The sequence below is a fragment of the Lagenorhynchus albirostris genome, chromosome 5 (genome assembly GCF_949774975.1).
Source record: "Lagenorhynchus albirostris chromosome 5, mLagAlb1.1, whole genome shotgun sequence".
In the NCBI taxonomy this organism is placed as follows: domain Eukaryota; kingdom Metazoa; phylum Chordata; class Mammalia; order Artiodactyla; family Delphinidae; genus Lagenorhynchus; species Lagenorhynchus albirostris.
Window position 1 is genome coordinate 143,551,322 of NC_083099.1, and position 17,897 is coordinate 143,569,218.

At 51.1% G+C, this 17,897-nt stretch overlaps 1 protein-coding gene across 3 annotated transcripts in view; it reads left to right on the forward strand.

The window, feature by feature from the left end:
• AGPAT3 (1-acylglycerol-3-phosphate O-acyltransferase 3) overlaps nucleotides 1-12,081 on the forward strand; it is a 111,018-nt gene extending 98,937 nt beyond the window's left edge. The window contains exon 9 of one of the 3 annotated variants that reach the window (XM_060151040.1): nucleotides 11,996-12,081. In XM_060151040.1, the coding sequence (XP_060007023.1) occupies nucleotides 11,996-12,073 (78 nt within the window). In that variant the 3' untranslated portion in view covers nucleotides 12,074-12,081. Of the gene's footprint in view, nucleotides 1-1,830; nucleotides 2,023-11,923 lie in introns of those variants that run through there. The other 2 variants (XM_060151042.1, XM_060151039.1) reach the window with 2 other exon arrangements.
• Nucleotides 12,082-17,897: the final 5,816 nt, after the last annotated feature.

Sequence of the window (17,897 nt, forward strand, 5' to 3'; positions counted from 1 at the left end):
GGGGCACGGAGCCCCTGAAGCGGGGTCACCGGAGCTAGAGAGCAAAGGGAAGCCAACCTGCACAGAAGCTGCCAGAGGGAACTTGGGAAGGTCACAGCAGAGTGGGAAGGCGGGGAATTTCCAAGGGGCATCGCTGCACTACAGGGGAGGTCCCCCGCAGCACGCGTGGCCCGTGCTCTCACTCTCCCAGGGCCGTGCTGAGTCGCCCTAAAGGCCTGGAGCTCGGGGTGGGGGCGTGGTTTGGAAAGGAAGCCCCAAGATGAACTTTGGGAAGGAAAAAGAGCTGAAGTGAAAACGAGGCGCCCCCAGCAAAGCAACCATGCAATCAACCGCTTGAAACAGACAGAAAGATGGACAGAATAGTGAAAAGAAGGCCCACGTGCCCGTCCCTAAACCGTGCAGCCTCGGGCGTCCTGCGCATCCTAGCCGGGGGCCCATCCGCGGTGATATCCGTGGGCCAGGCCGTGTTCTGGGCGCTTCACATGTGGTAACTCAAATGTCACATCAAACCAGGAGGAAACACTGCCGCAGTAGGTGGCAGAGCTAGAGGGGCCGGGCTGTGGTATCCCGGGCCGGCAGCCCCTGCCTTCCACGGGATGGCTCTCAGGACGTCACCCAGGTGAGCGGAAGGGGGTCGCACTGAGGGGTCACCCTGCATTTTGCTGTCCTCATCCAGCGTTGCTGGCGGGACTCATGCAGGAGCTATGGTCCAGCGTTGCTGCCGTATCATGCTTCTTTGTGTGAACACGTCAGAGTCCATTTTCCTGTTGGACTCACAGGTGCACCATTTTTGGCTGCAGTGAATCTTCCGTCCACGTTTCTCTGCGCTCTGGTTCTGGTGCGAGAGCCTCGGGCGTATGTTTGGGGCTGGAACGGCTACATCCAGGAGGAAGGAGGCCCTGCTTTCCCAGATCTTCCCTTTGTTCCCAACCCCCACCCATGGGTGTGCGGTCACAGGTCCACGGCGAGTGTAAGTGCTGCCCTTCAGGGGTGCGAGGGGTCCCGTGTGGTTCCGCCTACGCCTCCCTGACCACGGGGGGGGGGGGGTGGTCCAGCCCCAGCACATGCGTGTTAGCTGTGGGAGCTTCCTCTGCAGAAGTGTTGTAACTTCCCTCCCTTTTCGAATTTGTTGCTGGCCTTCTGTTTATTGATTCCTGGACTTTCTTTATATAAGTCGGCGGCACTCATTTTTTTGGCGGTGTTATTCATTACCAAAGTCTTCTCATTTCTGTTTGTTTTTTCCCTTTATTTTTGTGTCTTTTGATGCACAGAATTTTTGTCATTGAATGGAACTGAATGTATTCATCATTTCCTTTGTGGTTTGGGACACTGTGTGCCTTGCTAAGAAATCCGTTCCCTTCCTGAAGTCATAACTGATTCTCTCACACTCTATTTTGAAAATTGTAATGTTTAGCTTTGAACCGAAATCCACCTGGAACTGAATCTGGGGGATGGCAAATAGAAGTAAGTATCCTAGGGCTTCCCTGGTGGCGCAGTGGTTGAGAGTACCGCAAAAAAAAAAAAAAGAAAGAAAGAAGTAAGTATCCTATTTTATTTTACATTTTCTGCCTGGGGAACAGGTCACCCCAGGACCGTTTGAAGATCCTGCCCTTCCCCACTGGTCAGCAGGGCCCCCAGGGTCACCGCAGGCCTCCTGACGTGACGTGCGGGGTCTGCTTCTGGGCCCTTATCTCGTGTGGTTGGCCCACCGGCCCCGCGTTTCTGAAGGCTGTGGTGTCACAAGTGGTCCAGGCATCTGGTAAGGCAAGCCCTTGTTTTGTATTCTTCAAATTTTTCTTGGTTATTCAACAACCTTTATTCTTCCACGCGGATTTTAGAATCAGCTCCTCAGTACTATTTAAAAGCCCACGAAACCTGTTGGAACTTTCACTGGCACGAGGCTCGATGAACTCGGGAGGACGGCCGTTTCCAACATCGATTCTTCCCGTGTGTGAACGTTCTGTTCCTCCTCTCATGTAATCCTCTTTCATGTCTTACAATAAAGTTTTATGATTTTTCCGTGCAGATGGTGCACACCTCTTGTTCAGAAGTACCGGCCACCCACTCTGGGCTGTAGAGTCTTACGTGTGTCCCTTAAATCAAGCTCGCTACTTTCATTTTTGCAATTTTCTATATCCTTGCTCATTTCTACCTGATAATCTATCAGGAAGAGAAGGATATTAAAATTCCGCACAAAGTTGGCATTGTCCATTTCTCCTTGAAGTTCTGTCAATTTTTGTTTTCTATTGCTTGGGGCCTAGGAATTTACAGTTGTTTTCTTGGTGAGCTGCTTTTTGCTCTAAATCGAATCTAATGTTAATATAGCTACATATTACTTTTCTTGCCTAGTGTATAATTTTCCTTCCTTTTAACTTATCTGTGTCTTTATATATATATATATATATATATATATATATTTTTTTTTTTTTTTTTTTTGCGGTACGCGGGCCTCTCACTGCTGTGGCCTCTTCCGTTGCAGAGCACACGCTCCGGACGCGCAGGCTCAGCGGCCACGGCTCACGGGCCCAGCCGCTCCGCGGCATGTGGGATCCTCCCGGACCGGGACACGAACCCGCGTCCCCTGCATCGGCAGGCGGACTCCCAACCACTGCGCCACCAGGGAAGCCGTCCTTCTCGTTTTTACCCCCAAAGTCACTGTTGCTATTTCCAGTGAGTTCCCATTTGCCTGGATTTCCCTGCATCTGCAGCTTCTGGGGTCCTCGGCCCTGTTTCATCTTAGGACCCCACCCTGGGCTCATTCTCCTCAAAACAAACCTTTGGGAACTTCCTTGAGTGGGCCCGGTAGTAGTAAATGTCTCAATTTTAGCTTTTCTGCAAATGTCTTTATCTCATCCTGGTTTTGAGATGGGAGTTTTAGCTGTGCGGTAATTACAAGGCATCATTGCTTTCTCTCAGTATTTTAAGACATTTTCCACTTTTCTTGCCGGGAGGTCAGCGGACAGGATCTTACGTCCCCCACCACCACCAGTTGCTAATCCGTCCTTTCTCTCTGTCTGATCTAAAATTCTCCCCGCTCTTTGTCTTCGCTGTCTGGAGCGGCACTAGAATATGTCTGAGCATGAATTTATTTCTATCTGGCTTGAAATTTGACTTGCCCCTTGCATCTGAGAATATAGTCTTTTATCAGTTCTAGAAATTTCTCAGCCATCATCGTGCTTCACATATTGCCTCTGTCCCATTCCCTCTCGCCTTCTCTCTGCAGCTCCAGCCAGGTGTGCTCTACCTGCCTTTCCATTCCCAGGTCTCAGACCCTCTTTCCCGTGCTCCACCTCTGGGTCTCTGCACTACATCAGCGGCATTTCTGTCCATCTGTTGGTTTGCACATTCTCTCAGCACCGCATCTAATCTGCTCTCTAAACTGTCCACCGAGTCTTAAAATTTACATTTTCATCACTATGTTTTTTAAAAGGGAAAAAACACTTCTCTTTTTCACATAGTATCACGTTTCCGCCTTGTGCTTTTGCTGTTCTTTCAACACTTGAAACATTTTGTCCCCACGAAACCACGAATGGCTAAAAGACCCAGAGTCCCTGAGTTTTGGACATACCCGTCCTCACCCAGCACACGCAGGGCCAGGCCGCTCTCTGGGGAGGTACCGCCTTTCTTTGATTATGAGGCCACTGGCGTGAGGAACGCTAAGTGACCGGAGGTGGCCATAGCTTTGTTTCTGTGCAGTACTTAGTGTATCCCCCATGGAGCATCCTCCACGGTTCCCCCAAACCAGAACCTCTAATCCAACAGGATCTAAGGTCGCAGGGATGAGAAGCACACATTTCGCAAGCGGGTTTCTGAAATCGATGGTGAGAGGACCCAACCCTGCCCCCCACCGTGGGTCCCCGATGGCGTGTTACTGGGGAGTCTGGCTGTGGGGAAACATGACTGTACATTCCGCTCTTGGCTAAATACATAGACCGTGTCCTGGAGCTCAACGCCCTACCCCGCAGTCGCTGAGCCTTGGCTCTGCAGGCCGCTTTCTGGGGCTGGCTGCCCTGGGGGATGGGGAACCCGTGACACAGCAGCGGTCCCTGCAGGCCGCTTTCTGGGGCTGGCTGCCCTGGGGGATGGGGAACCCGTGACACAGCAGCGGTCCCTGTGGCCACAGCTCTTCTGCTGTGAGGTGAGTCCCTGGTCTGAGGCTGTGATGCGTGAGGTCTCCTGACTGTGAGCTCGGCGCTTCAAGAGCCCTTGGATAGCAGAGCGGGCCCAGGCCCTGGGGGCAGGGGAGCAAGCCCCTGGCTGGAGCTGATGTCGCCTCTGGTGGTGATGACTCACTGCCCTCTGCAGTGTGGATGGAGGTCTCCTGTCACCAACCTACCCCCAGCTGGCTGGTTGGGCGCCTTGGGAAAAGGCCACTGTCATGGGCTCCGCATCAGAGTCCTGCTGGCGGGCTGGACGTTCGGCCACGTCATCCTCGGAGAGCGGGGGCACGAGCTGTCTCGTGCAGTGGCCAGTGAGCGAGATGCTGACGCCTGCCCGATGGCCCGACGAGCCATCTGTCCACCTGGCTTTTCTCTGCGATGGATGTTCTCTGTGGACGTTGGCGGGACACAGAGATCCACACGTGTTGTGCCACCCCTTAGACCAATCCACTTTCCCCATGGCATTCCATGGTTGCCCTTCCCCCGAACCTTCTGGATCTGGTTTTCCGATTTTGCTGCTTCCAGGCAGCTGAGTAGTGAGTGAGCCAAGCCATTCATCGCTGCCCAGAAGTCCTCCTGTGGCATCACCTCAAGCCACCCCTCCCTCTGTCCAAAGGCACGGCGCAGCGATCTCTCTAATCTCTGCCCACTGGTCTTCAGGGCCACCTGCGTGGGCTGGGCTGCAGTCGCTGGGCATGTTCCTTTGGCGCCGTGATACGAGGCTGAGCCACTCGTGAATCAGACCCAGGATGCTCCCTCTAGTAGCGTCTTGGGACTTAGGGGACACCCCCAAGGGGCAAGGTGTGGCTGAGAGGGAGGTGTCAGGGTGACAGAGGTGACACGAGGGGCGGGACCACGGTCTGTGTAACTTCTTCGTGCTCAGGCTTGATACCAAACATCCCATTTCCATCTTGGGACAGACGCTGCTGCCCCTGCCTGTCCTGTGACCCAGTGGTTTGAGAGCACCTAGCTTGGGAAGGACGGTTCCGGTCACACCTGACATCCCATGCTGAGGCCATCGGGATGTACCAGGACCCAAGACCCGCTTTGCAAACAGCGTTTAGTTCCCTGATGCAGAAGGCATGGCATCACTGCAGAATCCTAGGGTCCTGGGCTGCGACCTTCCTGTGGGGCTGTTCCCGCTGCCACCAGGGAGCTGAGTGTGGTGGAAGCATCCTCGACCACCATACTGGCCGTGGAGGGCGGCCACCTGAGCTTCTCCACGACGGCAGTGCCCCACGCTACTGCATCTCCTCTGCCTTAGTGGAGTGGGGGGGACCTCTGACCTTCCTCAGAACACTAGTCAGATGGCGGGCTCTCCAACCACACGTGTGAATCTGCTAGAACTCTTCACCTCCTGAGCCTCCAGGCCCCTCCTCCACGCCCTGCCCAGGCAGTGCTGGCATCTCCATGTGCTACAGGGCGTCACCATGGCCATGTCCCTGGGCAGCCCGTCCACAGCACGTCAGGAGCACCCCAGACACCCTACCCAGCACGCTGGTGATCCCGAGCTCTGGGGCAGAGTGCCCAGCTCCGCAGCCTCTTCCCTCCCCGGCCTTACGCTCTGCACCCCTGCCCCTACTGTCCAGTCCCCAAGGACCACTCCCACGCGGGAGCCAGACGGTGCACCGAAGCGAGCAGAGCCCGCGTTCCCCTGCTCAGGCCGGGCTCAGGCCGGGCTCGGGCTGGGCTCGGGCTGGGCTCGGGCTGGGCTCAGGCTACGCTCAGGCTGGGCTCAGGCTACACTCAGGCTACGCTCAGGCTGGGCTCAGGCCTGGCCCTCGTGGCTGTTCTGGAATCAAGGACTGGTGGCAGCTGGGGGACGCCTGACTCAGGGAAGGCCTCTGCGGGCCTCCAGGGAAGGGTGGGTGCTCTCTCTCATACGGGAGAGGGAGGCTGCTTTGCCGGCCCAGAGCTCGGGGCAGCTTGGAGTTCACGACTTGCGGGCAGGTCTGGTGCGCTTTTCCCTCCTAAGTCTCGGGGTCCCATTCCCACCCCACGCCTTGTCGTCAGCACAGGAGACCCGTCGGAGTCGCGTGGCTAGATCGCCTTGAGGCGGTGCCTCTCTCGTGATTCAGGGACCAACCGTCCCAGTGTTCCTGAGACTGTCCTGGTTCTAGCCCTGAAAGTCCCACATCCTCGGAAACAAACGCCTCGGTCATGGGCAGTTAGTCACCTGGGCCCGATTTTCAGGACAGGCCGATTACAAGTGGGGTGACTGACTGTCCAGGGACAGAACCCGAGAACCCCGCTGAGGGCCCGGGCCAGTGCGCTGCCTGAAACCAGAACTGGCCGGAACCATCATCATTTAAATCAGGGAAGCATCTCCTCACTAACACTATGTTCAAACAAGGGGAACCCGAGGACCCCAAGAGTAATTAAGAATTAACAAACGTACAGGGAGTGAGACTGGTTAGTTCAGGAACCGAGGTTAGATGCACCTGGGGGACTCGACTGTGTCCCGGGCGCAGCGATCCTCTCACTCGTAACCTGATTTGCCAGCAAAGGTTGAGAAGTCATGTGGGGACGTGGACGGAGCGAGGATAAACAGTGGCCTGTTTCCGGAGGGGTGAGACCACATCCTGCAGCCGCCCGGGGCCCTCCGGGCACGCAGCTGGCGTCCGCGGCCACACTACCCGCTTAGGGCGTGGCCCAGACTAATGGCCACTTAAAAATGCATGACCTCGGCTCCGGCCGGGCGCTGGGTGGTGTTGGGAGGATGGATCCCTGAGGTCTCTCCTGAGGGCCCTGGAATCAGCACCTACTCCGCCTCCTGCCGCCTTCCCTCCGCTGCCCCCCGCCCCGGGGCAAATGCTGCCGCCCTGAGCTTTGTCACCGGCTTCTCTCATCTCAGGGGTGTCTGCCGAGCGAGCGGGTTTGAGGGTCTGCACGGGTACACGGCACCAGGACGGACCCCGGGCTGCCAGGGCTGAGGCTGCCGTTCGGCCCATTTCTCACCCAAGTGCACCAAGTGCGTCAAACATACCGTTTCCCATCCCGCCCCCAGCGGCTCCCGGCGAGTCCCAGCCTCAGGTTAGGCTGCAGGACCTGGCTCTGGCAATCCTGCAAGGCGCCAGGGTATGGGCCACCGTGTGGATTGGGATTGCAGCTCCCAGGCTGGGGACGGAGGCTCCTCTCAGGTAGGAGCTGTCTCTGTGCACCTCTGCGTTCAGAGCGGCCCCTCTGGTCTGAGTCCAGCCTTCTCTTGCAGGACTTTGCCGTGACCAGCGCAGCCCAGAGCACCCCGCCGTCACCTCGTGGCTCCAGCCAGCCGTGCCCTGCACCCAAGCCCGGCAGGTGGCGCCTTGTCTGAGTACTTAGTCATCACAGAGCAGAGCGCGCTCTCACGGCGTTAGCTGCCAGTGATGGGAACCCTAACAGCGGCCTAAACAAGGAGGGAGTCATTGCCCACGATGAGAACACAGCCAGGTCCGTGCTGACCTGCTCTGCAGCTTGACAAGGTCAGGGCCAGCGCGTCGTCTGTGCAGCCAGCGCAGGCTGGAGGGTAGCTGGACACGTGCACACTTGGCCTGGCAGCGTCCACGGCAGAGGCCGTGACAGGCTGTGGGGTGTCAGCCGACCATCTCCCCAACGTGCACAGCCTCCCAGCACCTGTGTTCTCAGGAGGGCTGCCTGGAGGGAGTCTGAAGAGCCCAAAGGCCCCTAGGCTGGACCTCCACTGGTGGAAGTGAGTCCTGAGCAAACTGGCTGGCGAGGAATTTGGGAAGTGAGGGGCCCGTGGGCCCAGGACCCTCCAGTGAGTGACAGCAGGAAGTGAGAAAGGCCGGGTGCAGCAGTTGCCGTGGTTACCATACATCCTCTGCCAGGGACACAGGGGCCGCGCCGCTGAGGAAGGGGCCTGCCTGCTTTTCTCCCGCCGCGGAGCACAGGCTCCGGACGCGCAGCCCCAGCGGCCACGGCTCACGGGCCCAGCCGCTCCGCAGCACGCGGGATCCTCCCGGACCGGGGCACGAACCCGTGTCCCCAGCATCGGCAGGCGGACTCTCAACCACCGCGCCACCAGGGAAGCCCCGGGCCTGCCTGCTTTTAAAGACAGTCCTTAAGACATCGCTTTATTATAAAGAACCCCAAACCCACCCAGTTTTATTGAGTGGGATGTCTGTCTGCGTGTAAAATTCAGATGAGAAAAATCCCTCCATTTCCAGGAGGGTTCTTAAATGAGAGGAAAGGTTAAATACAGTCAATCCAGTTTTTCTGAGTACTTAATGCACTCGCCCTATAACCCAGCACGCATGGAGAGGTCCCAGTCTCCCAGGGCCTGTCTACTCGTGTCTCCTTCCCCTACTCCCCATGGACAGGCAGGCCCGGCGGCCACACCCTTCCTCTGAGCAGCTGGCGGTCTGACCCGATGGTGCTGAAGGCCCTGTCATTTTGATGGACACTGCGAGTCCACACCCACGGAAGTGGCTGCATTGCATGGGAGGCCACCAGCATTGCACGGGAGGCCAGTTTCCCACCCTGTCACCCATTCAGTGTGTTGTCAGACTGGATTTTTGCCAGTTGGATGGGTGTGAGATAACAGAAAATTTATATTGGGCTCTGTCCTGGGTTCATGGAACAGAGCTCCTGAAACCCTTGTAAATTCCCAAGTGACAAGAGCAACAGGAGCATCTTTTGTCCCAATGAGGTGACTCTGGGTGGCTCCTGGGTTGGGGCAGGTCATCAGAAAGACCAATCCAGGATGAGAACCTTGGAGTTTTCAGCCCTGCCTCCCATCCTCTTAAGGAAGGAGGGGGCTGGAAATGGAGTTAATAATCGGTCACGCTGATGGAAGGAAGGCTCCTAAAATCCCACTAGTGTGGGTTTGGAGAGCTTCCAGTTCGGTGGACACATCCACATAATTGGAGAGTAATGCACCCCAACTCCCCGGGGACAGAAGCCCCTGTACTCAGGACCCTCCCAGACCTCGCCCTGTGTATCTCTTCATCTGGGTTTTCATCTGTGTCCTTTATCATGTCCTTTAATAAACTGGTAAATGAAAAGAAGTGTTTCCCTGAGTTCTGTGAGCCACTCTAGCAAATTATTTGGACCCAGGAGGGGGTCACGGAAACTTTCAATTGGTGGCCAAGTTGGGCAAAAGCTATGGGTAACCTGAGGACCTACTTCTTACAAACTGGCGTGGGAGTGGTTCACGTCTTCACCTCTTTTTATTAGGTTTTTCTTTTTCTTCTTGGTTTGTAGGAGCTCTTTATATATTGTATATTAGGAAGATTAGCCCTTTATGATATATGTTACCATTTTTTTTCCAGCTTGTCTTTTATCTTTTGACTTTGCTTATGATATCTTTTCCCGGGCATGTGTTTTTATTTTTACCCAAATTCATCAACCTTTTATTTTTTGGTCTCTGGATTTTGACACATGTTAGAAAGGCCTTCTTCACTCCAGGGTCATAAAGAAATTTGTTGTGTTTTCTTCTAATGATTTCGTGGTTTCACTTTCTACGTGTACATTGTTAAAAATTCATTCATTCATTTTTGGCTGCATTGATCTTTGTTGCTGCATGCGGGCTTTCTTTTTCTAGTTGCGGCGAGCAGGGGCTCCTCTTTGTTGTGGTGCGTGGGCTTCTCATTGCAGTGGCTTCTCTTGCTGCGGAGCACGGGCTCTAGGCAGGCAGTCTGCAGTAGTTGTGGCACACGGGCTCAGTAGTTGTGGCTCACGGGCTCTAGAGCACAGGTTCAGTAGTTGTGGCACTCAGGCTTAGTTGCTCCACGGCATGTGGGATCTTCCCGGACCAGGGATCAAACGGAATCCCTGGCGGATTCTTAACCATTGCACCACCAGGGAAGTCCATTCTACGTGTAAATTTTTGATCTCCCTGAGGCGAGGATTTAATCTGATCTTTTTCTACTTGGGTACTTAGTTGTCCCAACATAATTTATTAAATGTCTGTCTATTTGATGACTCTTTTTCAAATATCTGATAAGCCTCCCAGAAGCTCTATAATTGGTATTGATTCTATTTGATAAATAGATCCAAAATGATACAATGGAGATAAGAGCTATTTTGTCAGTGGCTGGAATTCAATTAGATACATGTATGTAAATCCCTTAGCACACAGTACCTGCTAATAGATGGTATTTTTAAAAATCACTGCACTCAATGAGAATCCCCTGAGACACAGAATCAGCCCGGGTAGTGTGGCGGCCACAGGGCAGCAGGCAGATAAATGAACAGGAAAGCCTTCTTGCTCGTGTTGTTGCACTAATTCGGCCCCATTGCTGCAAATAGTTATAAAAAGAACAGAAGTACAATCTGTATTTCTTTATTCAGTGCCTCTCAGTCTCTCCTCACACTTCCAAACGATTTTCATTTAAGTCCATTTTTTTACCTTTTGATTTGAAATTCCAACTTTATCACATACTAAATCCCCATACGTATTTGGGTCTATTTCTGATTTTCTAATTTTGTTCCACTGTTCTGTGGGTAGCACGAAGTCCCTTGCACTCGTTTTAATTATTAAGGCTTCGTGGAACGCTTTACAAGGGTGCTTTAGGGTTTGCTCGTTACTCTTCTTTACGGCGTTTTCCTGGCTGTCCTCTTGTGTTTAGTTTTCATATCATTTTTTTGAAATCAGCTTTTCTAGAAGCAGAGAAACAAGCTTGTTGGTACTTTTCATTATAAGGCTTGCATTAAATTTAGAAGTCAATTTAGGGAGAATTGGCGTATCCACGATGTTGAGTTGTCCCAGCCAAGAGCATGCAAATCAACTTTGGGGTCTTTGAAGGTCTTTCTCATACGTATTTCGCACATTCCTTGTTACAGGTACTCACAGATACTTTATCTTTTTTGTTGTTGCTATTGTGAGGTTCTCTCTCCCATATCTTCTACACGGTACACACACACACACACACAATCTGCCGATCACTATAGACATATATGAAGTCTACTGTATATTAACACAATATTGATTAATTTTAATATATTATTAATTTTAATATATTTTAATTTATTTGGGGGGGCTTTTTTTTAAACTTGCTCCAGTTTATTTTATTTTACTCCTTCGTCTGCATTGGGTCTTCGTTGCTGTGCGTGGGCTCTAGGTGCTCGGGCTTCAGTAGTTGTGGCACGTGGGCTCAGTAGTTGTGGCTCGCAGGCTGTAGAGTGCAGGTTCAGTAGTTGTGGCGCACAGGCTTAGCCATTCTGCGGCATGTGGGATCTTCCCAGACTCAGGCTCGAACTCATGTCCCCTGCATCGGCAGGTGGACTCTTAACCACTGCACCACCAGGGAAGTCCTTATTTTAATTTTAAAAGAGATCTGCTAAACTCTCTTATTATTTGTGCTCATTTAAAATGGATTCTTTATTGAATCTGATTTCCAACATAGTGATCGTCTTTATGCCTCTAATTTCTTTCTCTTGCCTGATGGCGCTGATGATGGGTATCTAGTTCAGTGTTACACAGGGGTAATGGTATTGGGGAGTCCTGTCTTGTTTCTGACTTTAATGGGGGTAAGTCCAGAGTCTCCTCATTACGTACAGGAGTGAGTTTGGGGATGGTATTTTATGAGTATAATGTTATACTGTCGCTAAGTTAAGGAAGAATCCGTCAATTCCTATCTTATGAAGCATTTCTTTTTAACTTCAAGAATGACTGATGAATTTGGGAAATGCTTTTTTCTGAATGAATAGAGATAATCATAACGGTTTTATCCTTAAATCTATTAACATTATGGGTTATATGAATAGATTTTCTAATATTAACTTGTTTTTTCACTTTTGCTTCGAACTCTACTTGGTAATAGATTATTCTTTAAGAGTTGATGGATCGGACTTCCCTGGTGGCAGAGTGGTTACGAGTCTGCCTGCCAATGCAGGGGACACGGGTTCGAACCCTGGTCGGGGAGGATCCCACGTGCCGCGGAGCCACTAAGCCTGTGCACCACAACTACTGAGCCTGCGCTCTAGAGCCCGCGAACCACAACTACTGGGCCCGTGCGCCACAACTACTGAAGCCTGCGCACCTAGAGCCTGTGCTCCGCAACAAGAGAAGCCACCACAATGAGAAGCCCATGGACTGCAACGAAGTGTAGCCTCCGCTCGCCGCAACTAGAGAAAGCCCGTGAACAGCAACGAAGACCCATCGCAGCCAAAAATAAATTAATTTAAAAAAAGAGAGTTGATGGATCCTATTTGCTAATATTTTATTTAAGGGTTTAGCATTGATATTTGTAAGTTACACTGAGTTCTCTTTGTGTGCAGTCTTCATCAGGTTTTGGCATCAATAGTACACTTCTTCAGTTAAAAAAAATCTGTAAGTTTTCCTCTTTGTCTATGCTATGGAGTAGTTTTAAAGGTGGGTAGACTTTCCCTGGGAAACGGTCTGATTGGGTGGGATTCGGGGGGGTCTTAAACTACTTTTTCTATTTCTTATTTGGAAATTATCTGTTTGGTCTTCCTATGTTTATGAGTCAATTTTTTCCTAGAAAATTAAATTTCATCATGGTTTAAATTTTATTTTAAACAAATAGTTGCTTAAATTAATTAGTACAAATTAGTCATTTAAATTAAAGACTTTTTTTGTCTCTGTGGTTTTTTCTCACCTTGTCATTTTTTATTTTGTGTATTTGTACTTTCTCTCCCCTTTTCCTTCACCCAATTCGCTAGTCACTTACTTACTTTTTCCAAAGTGCCAAATTATTTCTTTCTATTTTCTCACTTCTTTTGTCTTTATTAACTCCTTCCTCTTTTTTTTAAACATCTTTATTGGAGTATAATTGCTTTACAATGGTGTGTTAGTTTCTGCTGTATAACAAAGTGAATCAGCTATATGTACACATACATCCCCATATCCCCTCCCTCTTGCGTCTCCCTCCCACCCTCCCTATCCCACCCCTCCAGGTGGTCACAAAGCACCGAGCTGATCTCCCCGTGCGATGCAGCTGCTTCCCACTAGCTGTCTATTTTACATTTGGTAGTGTATATATGTCAATGCTACTCATCCCAGCTTACCCTTCCCCCTCCCCGTGTCCTCAAGTCCATTCTCTACGTCTGCGTCTTTATTCCTGTCCTGCCCCTGGGTTCATCAGGACCATTTTTTTTAGATTCCATATATATGTGTTAGCATACGGTATTTGTCTCTTTCTGACTTACTTCACTCTGTATGACAGACTCTGGGTCCATCCACCTCACTACAAATAATTCAATTTCGTTTCTTTTATGGCTGAGTAATATTCCATTGTATATCTGTGCCACATCTTCTTTACCCCATTCATCTGTTGATGGACACTTAGGTTGCTTCCATCTCCAGGCTATTGTAAATAGAGCTGCAATGAACATTGTGGTACATGACTCTTTTTGAATTACGGTTTTCTCAGGGTATATGCCCAGTAGTGGGATTGCTGGGTCGTATGGTAGTTCTATTTTTAGTTTTTTAAGGAACCTCCATACTGTTCTCCATAGTGGCTGTATCAATTTACATTCCCACCAGCAGTGCAAGAGTGTTCCCTTTTCTCCACACCCTCTCCAGCATTTATTGTTTGCAGATTTTTTTGATGATGGCCATTCTGACCGGTGTGAGGTGATACCTCATTGTGGTTTTGATTTGCATTTCTCTAATGATTAGTGATGTTGAGCCTCCTTTCATCTGTTTGTTGGCACTCTGTATACCTTCTTTGGTAACTCCTTCCTTCTCTCCTATCAGTTATTTTTGTTTTTCATTTACTAATCTTTTAATTCAGTGATGAATTCATTCTTCCTCTTTTAAAAATTGATATATTTGAATTTAAGGCGATGTGTTTTCCATGAAGCACTGCTCACAGGTCCTAATATGTAGTGCTTTCATTATCTTTGATTTTTAGGAATTGTGCAGTTGACTTTATATTTGCCCTTTGACCCAAATTGTTTAGGAAAAAATTTGTAGGTTTCCAAGTAGGATGCCTTTTCTGTTTCCTTATTTTGTTATCAATTTCTGGTGTTATTGCATTATGATCAGAAAATCTTGTATTTTCCTACAGTTTGGAAAGTTACTGAGGTTTTATCTGTGGGTAAGTGTACGGTCGGCATTTGTGAATGTTCCAGGGCCATGTGGAGAGGTGGTGCCTGTCCCTGTAGCTATGCTGGAAATGCCTCCCTCACGTCCGCCTTACTGATCATCTTGTTGGGCTGTGAATATGGTTGCTTTTGCACTGGTTCTGCCATGGACTAAGAGGCAGAGTCAACGCCCCTCTTACCAACAGAGCCAGCCTTTCTCTGTGTCTCCCGACATGAGGATGTATCTTCTGGCGGGTATTTTTTGGCCATGCCGCGGCGTGTGGGATCTTAGTTCCCTGACCAGGGATGGAACCCGTGCCCCCTGGAGTGGAAGCGTGGAGTCTTAACCACTGGACCTCCAGGGAAGTCCCTGAGGCTGTATCTTAAACAACCGTCTACTCCTTTCCTCCATGCAGTAGCCTTGAAGAAAGAACATGCCCTGTCTGAGGTTTCTGGGAGGACAGCGTATCTTCCTTCGCCCTCGCCATCTTATCTGGCTGCCTGGGTCTGTAGAAATCTCTGCAAAGGAAGGGCAGGGGCAAGGAGGAGCCAGGGGTCAGAGGTGGCCGCTGGGCCTGGGGAAGCAGCCCTGGAGCCCAGACGGCAGCAAGGACCCCAGAGACAACAGCGAGCCCCTCGCTCAGAAAACCTACCTGGGGCCTCTGTACCAGCTGTGGCAAGAGCAGGGCAGACAGGCACTGGCAAGCTCACCACCGACACTGTGCGGGCCCAGCTCTGTCGCCTTCTGTCACCTCTGTTCTGGAGCTCCTGGCCTGTCCGGTCAGGGGCAACTGGCAGAGACATGAGGGCGGCCAGGCCGTGCCAACTGCCAGGCCTCCTTCAGGGCCATGGTCCTCAAATATTGCTTCCACATTCATTAAAGGATTCAAGGGGAAAAAGCATTTTCTATTTATTAAGTACTCTTGATGTTCAAAACAAAGCATTTGGGGACTTCCCTGGTGGTCCAGTGGTTAGGACTCCGTGCTTCCACTGCTGCGGGCAGGGGTTCGATCCCTGGTCAGGGAACTGAGATCCCACAAGCTGCAAGGCCAAAAAAAATTTTTTTTTAAATAAAAAAACAAAGCATTCATTACACGTGATTTTTCTGAGCCAGCCAAGCTCCTGGTCAGCACACTAAACATGTAACATTTAGGTAATCAACGAATCACTGCTTTTCAGTGACCAGGCCATGGATGCGTCTATCTCAGACTTTAGGGCAGCACGCCTCCTTCATGACACGGATCAGGCTGCGTCTTAGGTCAGGTCGGGCGTGAGCCAGAGTTCGTGCAGGTGGGTTTTCTTTGTCGGTGGCCCCAGAAAGAGGAGGAAGAGCGTGGGGGAGGGGGGCAAGGACCAGGCGCGCAACGGTGACTGTGGTTGAGCTCACTGTCTCCGTGGGCTCGACCCGCCACCGGGCCCGCTTGGGAGCCGTGCACCCCACACTGTGAGGTTTGCACGTTGATCCCCCAACTCATTGAGGGAGGACCTGATGGTGTCGGTTTCCCACCACTTCCTGCTCAGGCTGCACTGGAGGCCCCAGCGGGTCCTGGAGGCAGGACCCTACCCGTGCCAGGGCCGCCCAGCTGCAGTCGAATCAGAGCGAGCTGCGGGCATGGGGCCTGGGGCACTCTACGTGGCTGCTGGAGTCTGAGTCACCACGCAGGCCACTGTGAGCGGAGGATTATGGGGGAAGAGACACACCCGGAGATCTGGGTTAGCTGACCCCGCCCTTCCTGCTTCCCCGTGGAGCTTGGTGTCTTTGGAGGCTGGCATTCTGGGCAGCTCAGCCCTCCCACCCACCACTCTCTTCTGCCCCCGGTATTAGGGTGCCAGTAGCTGACTTCTGCCCCCGGGGAAGAGGGCGGCCCCCTGGTGGAGCAGGCGGAGGGAGGCCGTGTGGGGACCTCCTGCATGGCGGTCATTCCTGCCCCTGCCTTCTGTCCGCATCCGGCAGGGACCCAGGTGAGGGACCCAGGGAGGTTTGGGCACGGAAAGGCCTCTTGGGGGATAACCTCAGCTTGAAAGGAGAGGGCGAGAATCCAGCCTGTCAGAAAGCCAAGAAAGAAGCAACTGAGCTAAAAATAGGCGCATTGAACAGAATGTCCGGAAATGCCATCCACAGTGCCAGGTTTGATTTCATTGTTGCTAATTATTTAAGTCACATTATGCAGAATAAAACCTGGGAAGAGGATACTGTGTCTAGACAAACAAATGTGGAAAGTGATGCACAAAGCCAGTAACAGTGAACAGTGACCTGAGCCCATTATTGAGACTACGAGGAGGGCAGGTGGGCTGGGGCTTCCGCCCGGTTTGTCCCCCAGCTCTGCCCTTTAACCCGCTGTGCCTCGGGGTCCTCCCGGATAAAATGAGATGAGGTGAGGCGCCACCTCCTGGAGCTGTGGCTTCCGGGAGCTCCCGAGCGCACTCACCATGTTCCTGGAGAGGCCCAGCACCAGGGGCTGTTCTCTGAGCTGCCACCGGGTGAGCACTTCCTCTGTCTGTTCCTCTACTTCCCCATCTGTGAAATGGAGATAGGAATACCTGTCTCAAGGGTTCTGAGGGAATTAATTGCGTAGCACACATGTTTTGGAGGGGAAAATTCTATCACGATCCCTGCTTTCAGCTGAGAAAATTGAGGCTCAGGAAAAGGGAAGAAAACCAAGTATCCTGCTCAGAATCAGCTACCTAGCCAACGGTGCAGTGCGGCTCTGTTCTTTTTTGTATACAGTCGGGCTCCTTACAGACAAGTGGAAATGCAGATAAGGTGGAAAAAGGGCGAAGTCACCGCCAGGGCAAGACAGTTGGATGCATTTCCATCCAATCTCTTTTGAAATAGTTTTTCTTTCTTTCTTTTTTTTTTTTTTTACTTTTATGTAGTGGTGATCATATCACACCTTCATGTTTGTTAAAGACTTTTTTTTTTAGTTTTTTAAAAGCCAATGTTTATTCCTTTGAAAAGGCTCCAGAGACTTTAAAAAGGTCCAAAGGCCTTAAAGATATCCAGGTTTCAGATGATAACAGGCAGGCACTGACTGTCGGTTTCTCTGTTGCTAAAGCCTCAGTTTCAACCTGTTTAATTCTATCCCTCCAAGATTCTTCCAGCTGGGGAGTGGCGGATTCCTCCGACTTTCAGCATACTTCATCAAAGGTACCACGCCAATAAGGAGGGGAAAAACAGTGCTAGTAGCAATCATCGTCATGGCGAGGAAGAAAGTTTTATGATCCAGGAATCCACTTTAACAATCAACATTAGGGCTTCCCTGGTGGCGCAGTGGTTGAGAGTCCACCTGCCGATGCAGGGGACACGGGTTCGTGCCCCGGTCTGGGAAGATCCCACATGCTGCGGAGCGGGGGGGGGCCCGTGAGCCATGGCCGCTGAGCCTGCGGGAGAGGCCACAACAGTGAGAGGCCCACGTACCGCAAAAAACAAAAACAATCAACATTATACGATTTTCCAGACTATCATAAACACCTTCTAAACACTATTTTGATGGTGACATAATTGTTCATCAAATAAACACAGCATAATTTATATAACATAGTCATTATTATTTATTTTCACTGTTTTCAATTTTTGGCTACTGCCAACAACGCTGCCACGTGTGTTTTTATCCATAAAGGTTTGGAAGAGACTGTTTCCTTAAAGAGATCTAGAAATGGAATTGTTGGGTCAGAGGATGAAAGGGTGCTACTGCTGTTTAAAAAGGTGGTATCTCAGAGAATCCACCAAGGCAGAGAAGCCACTGT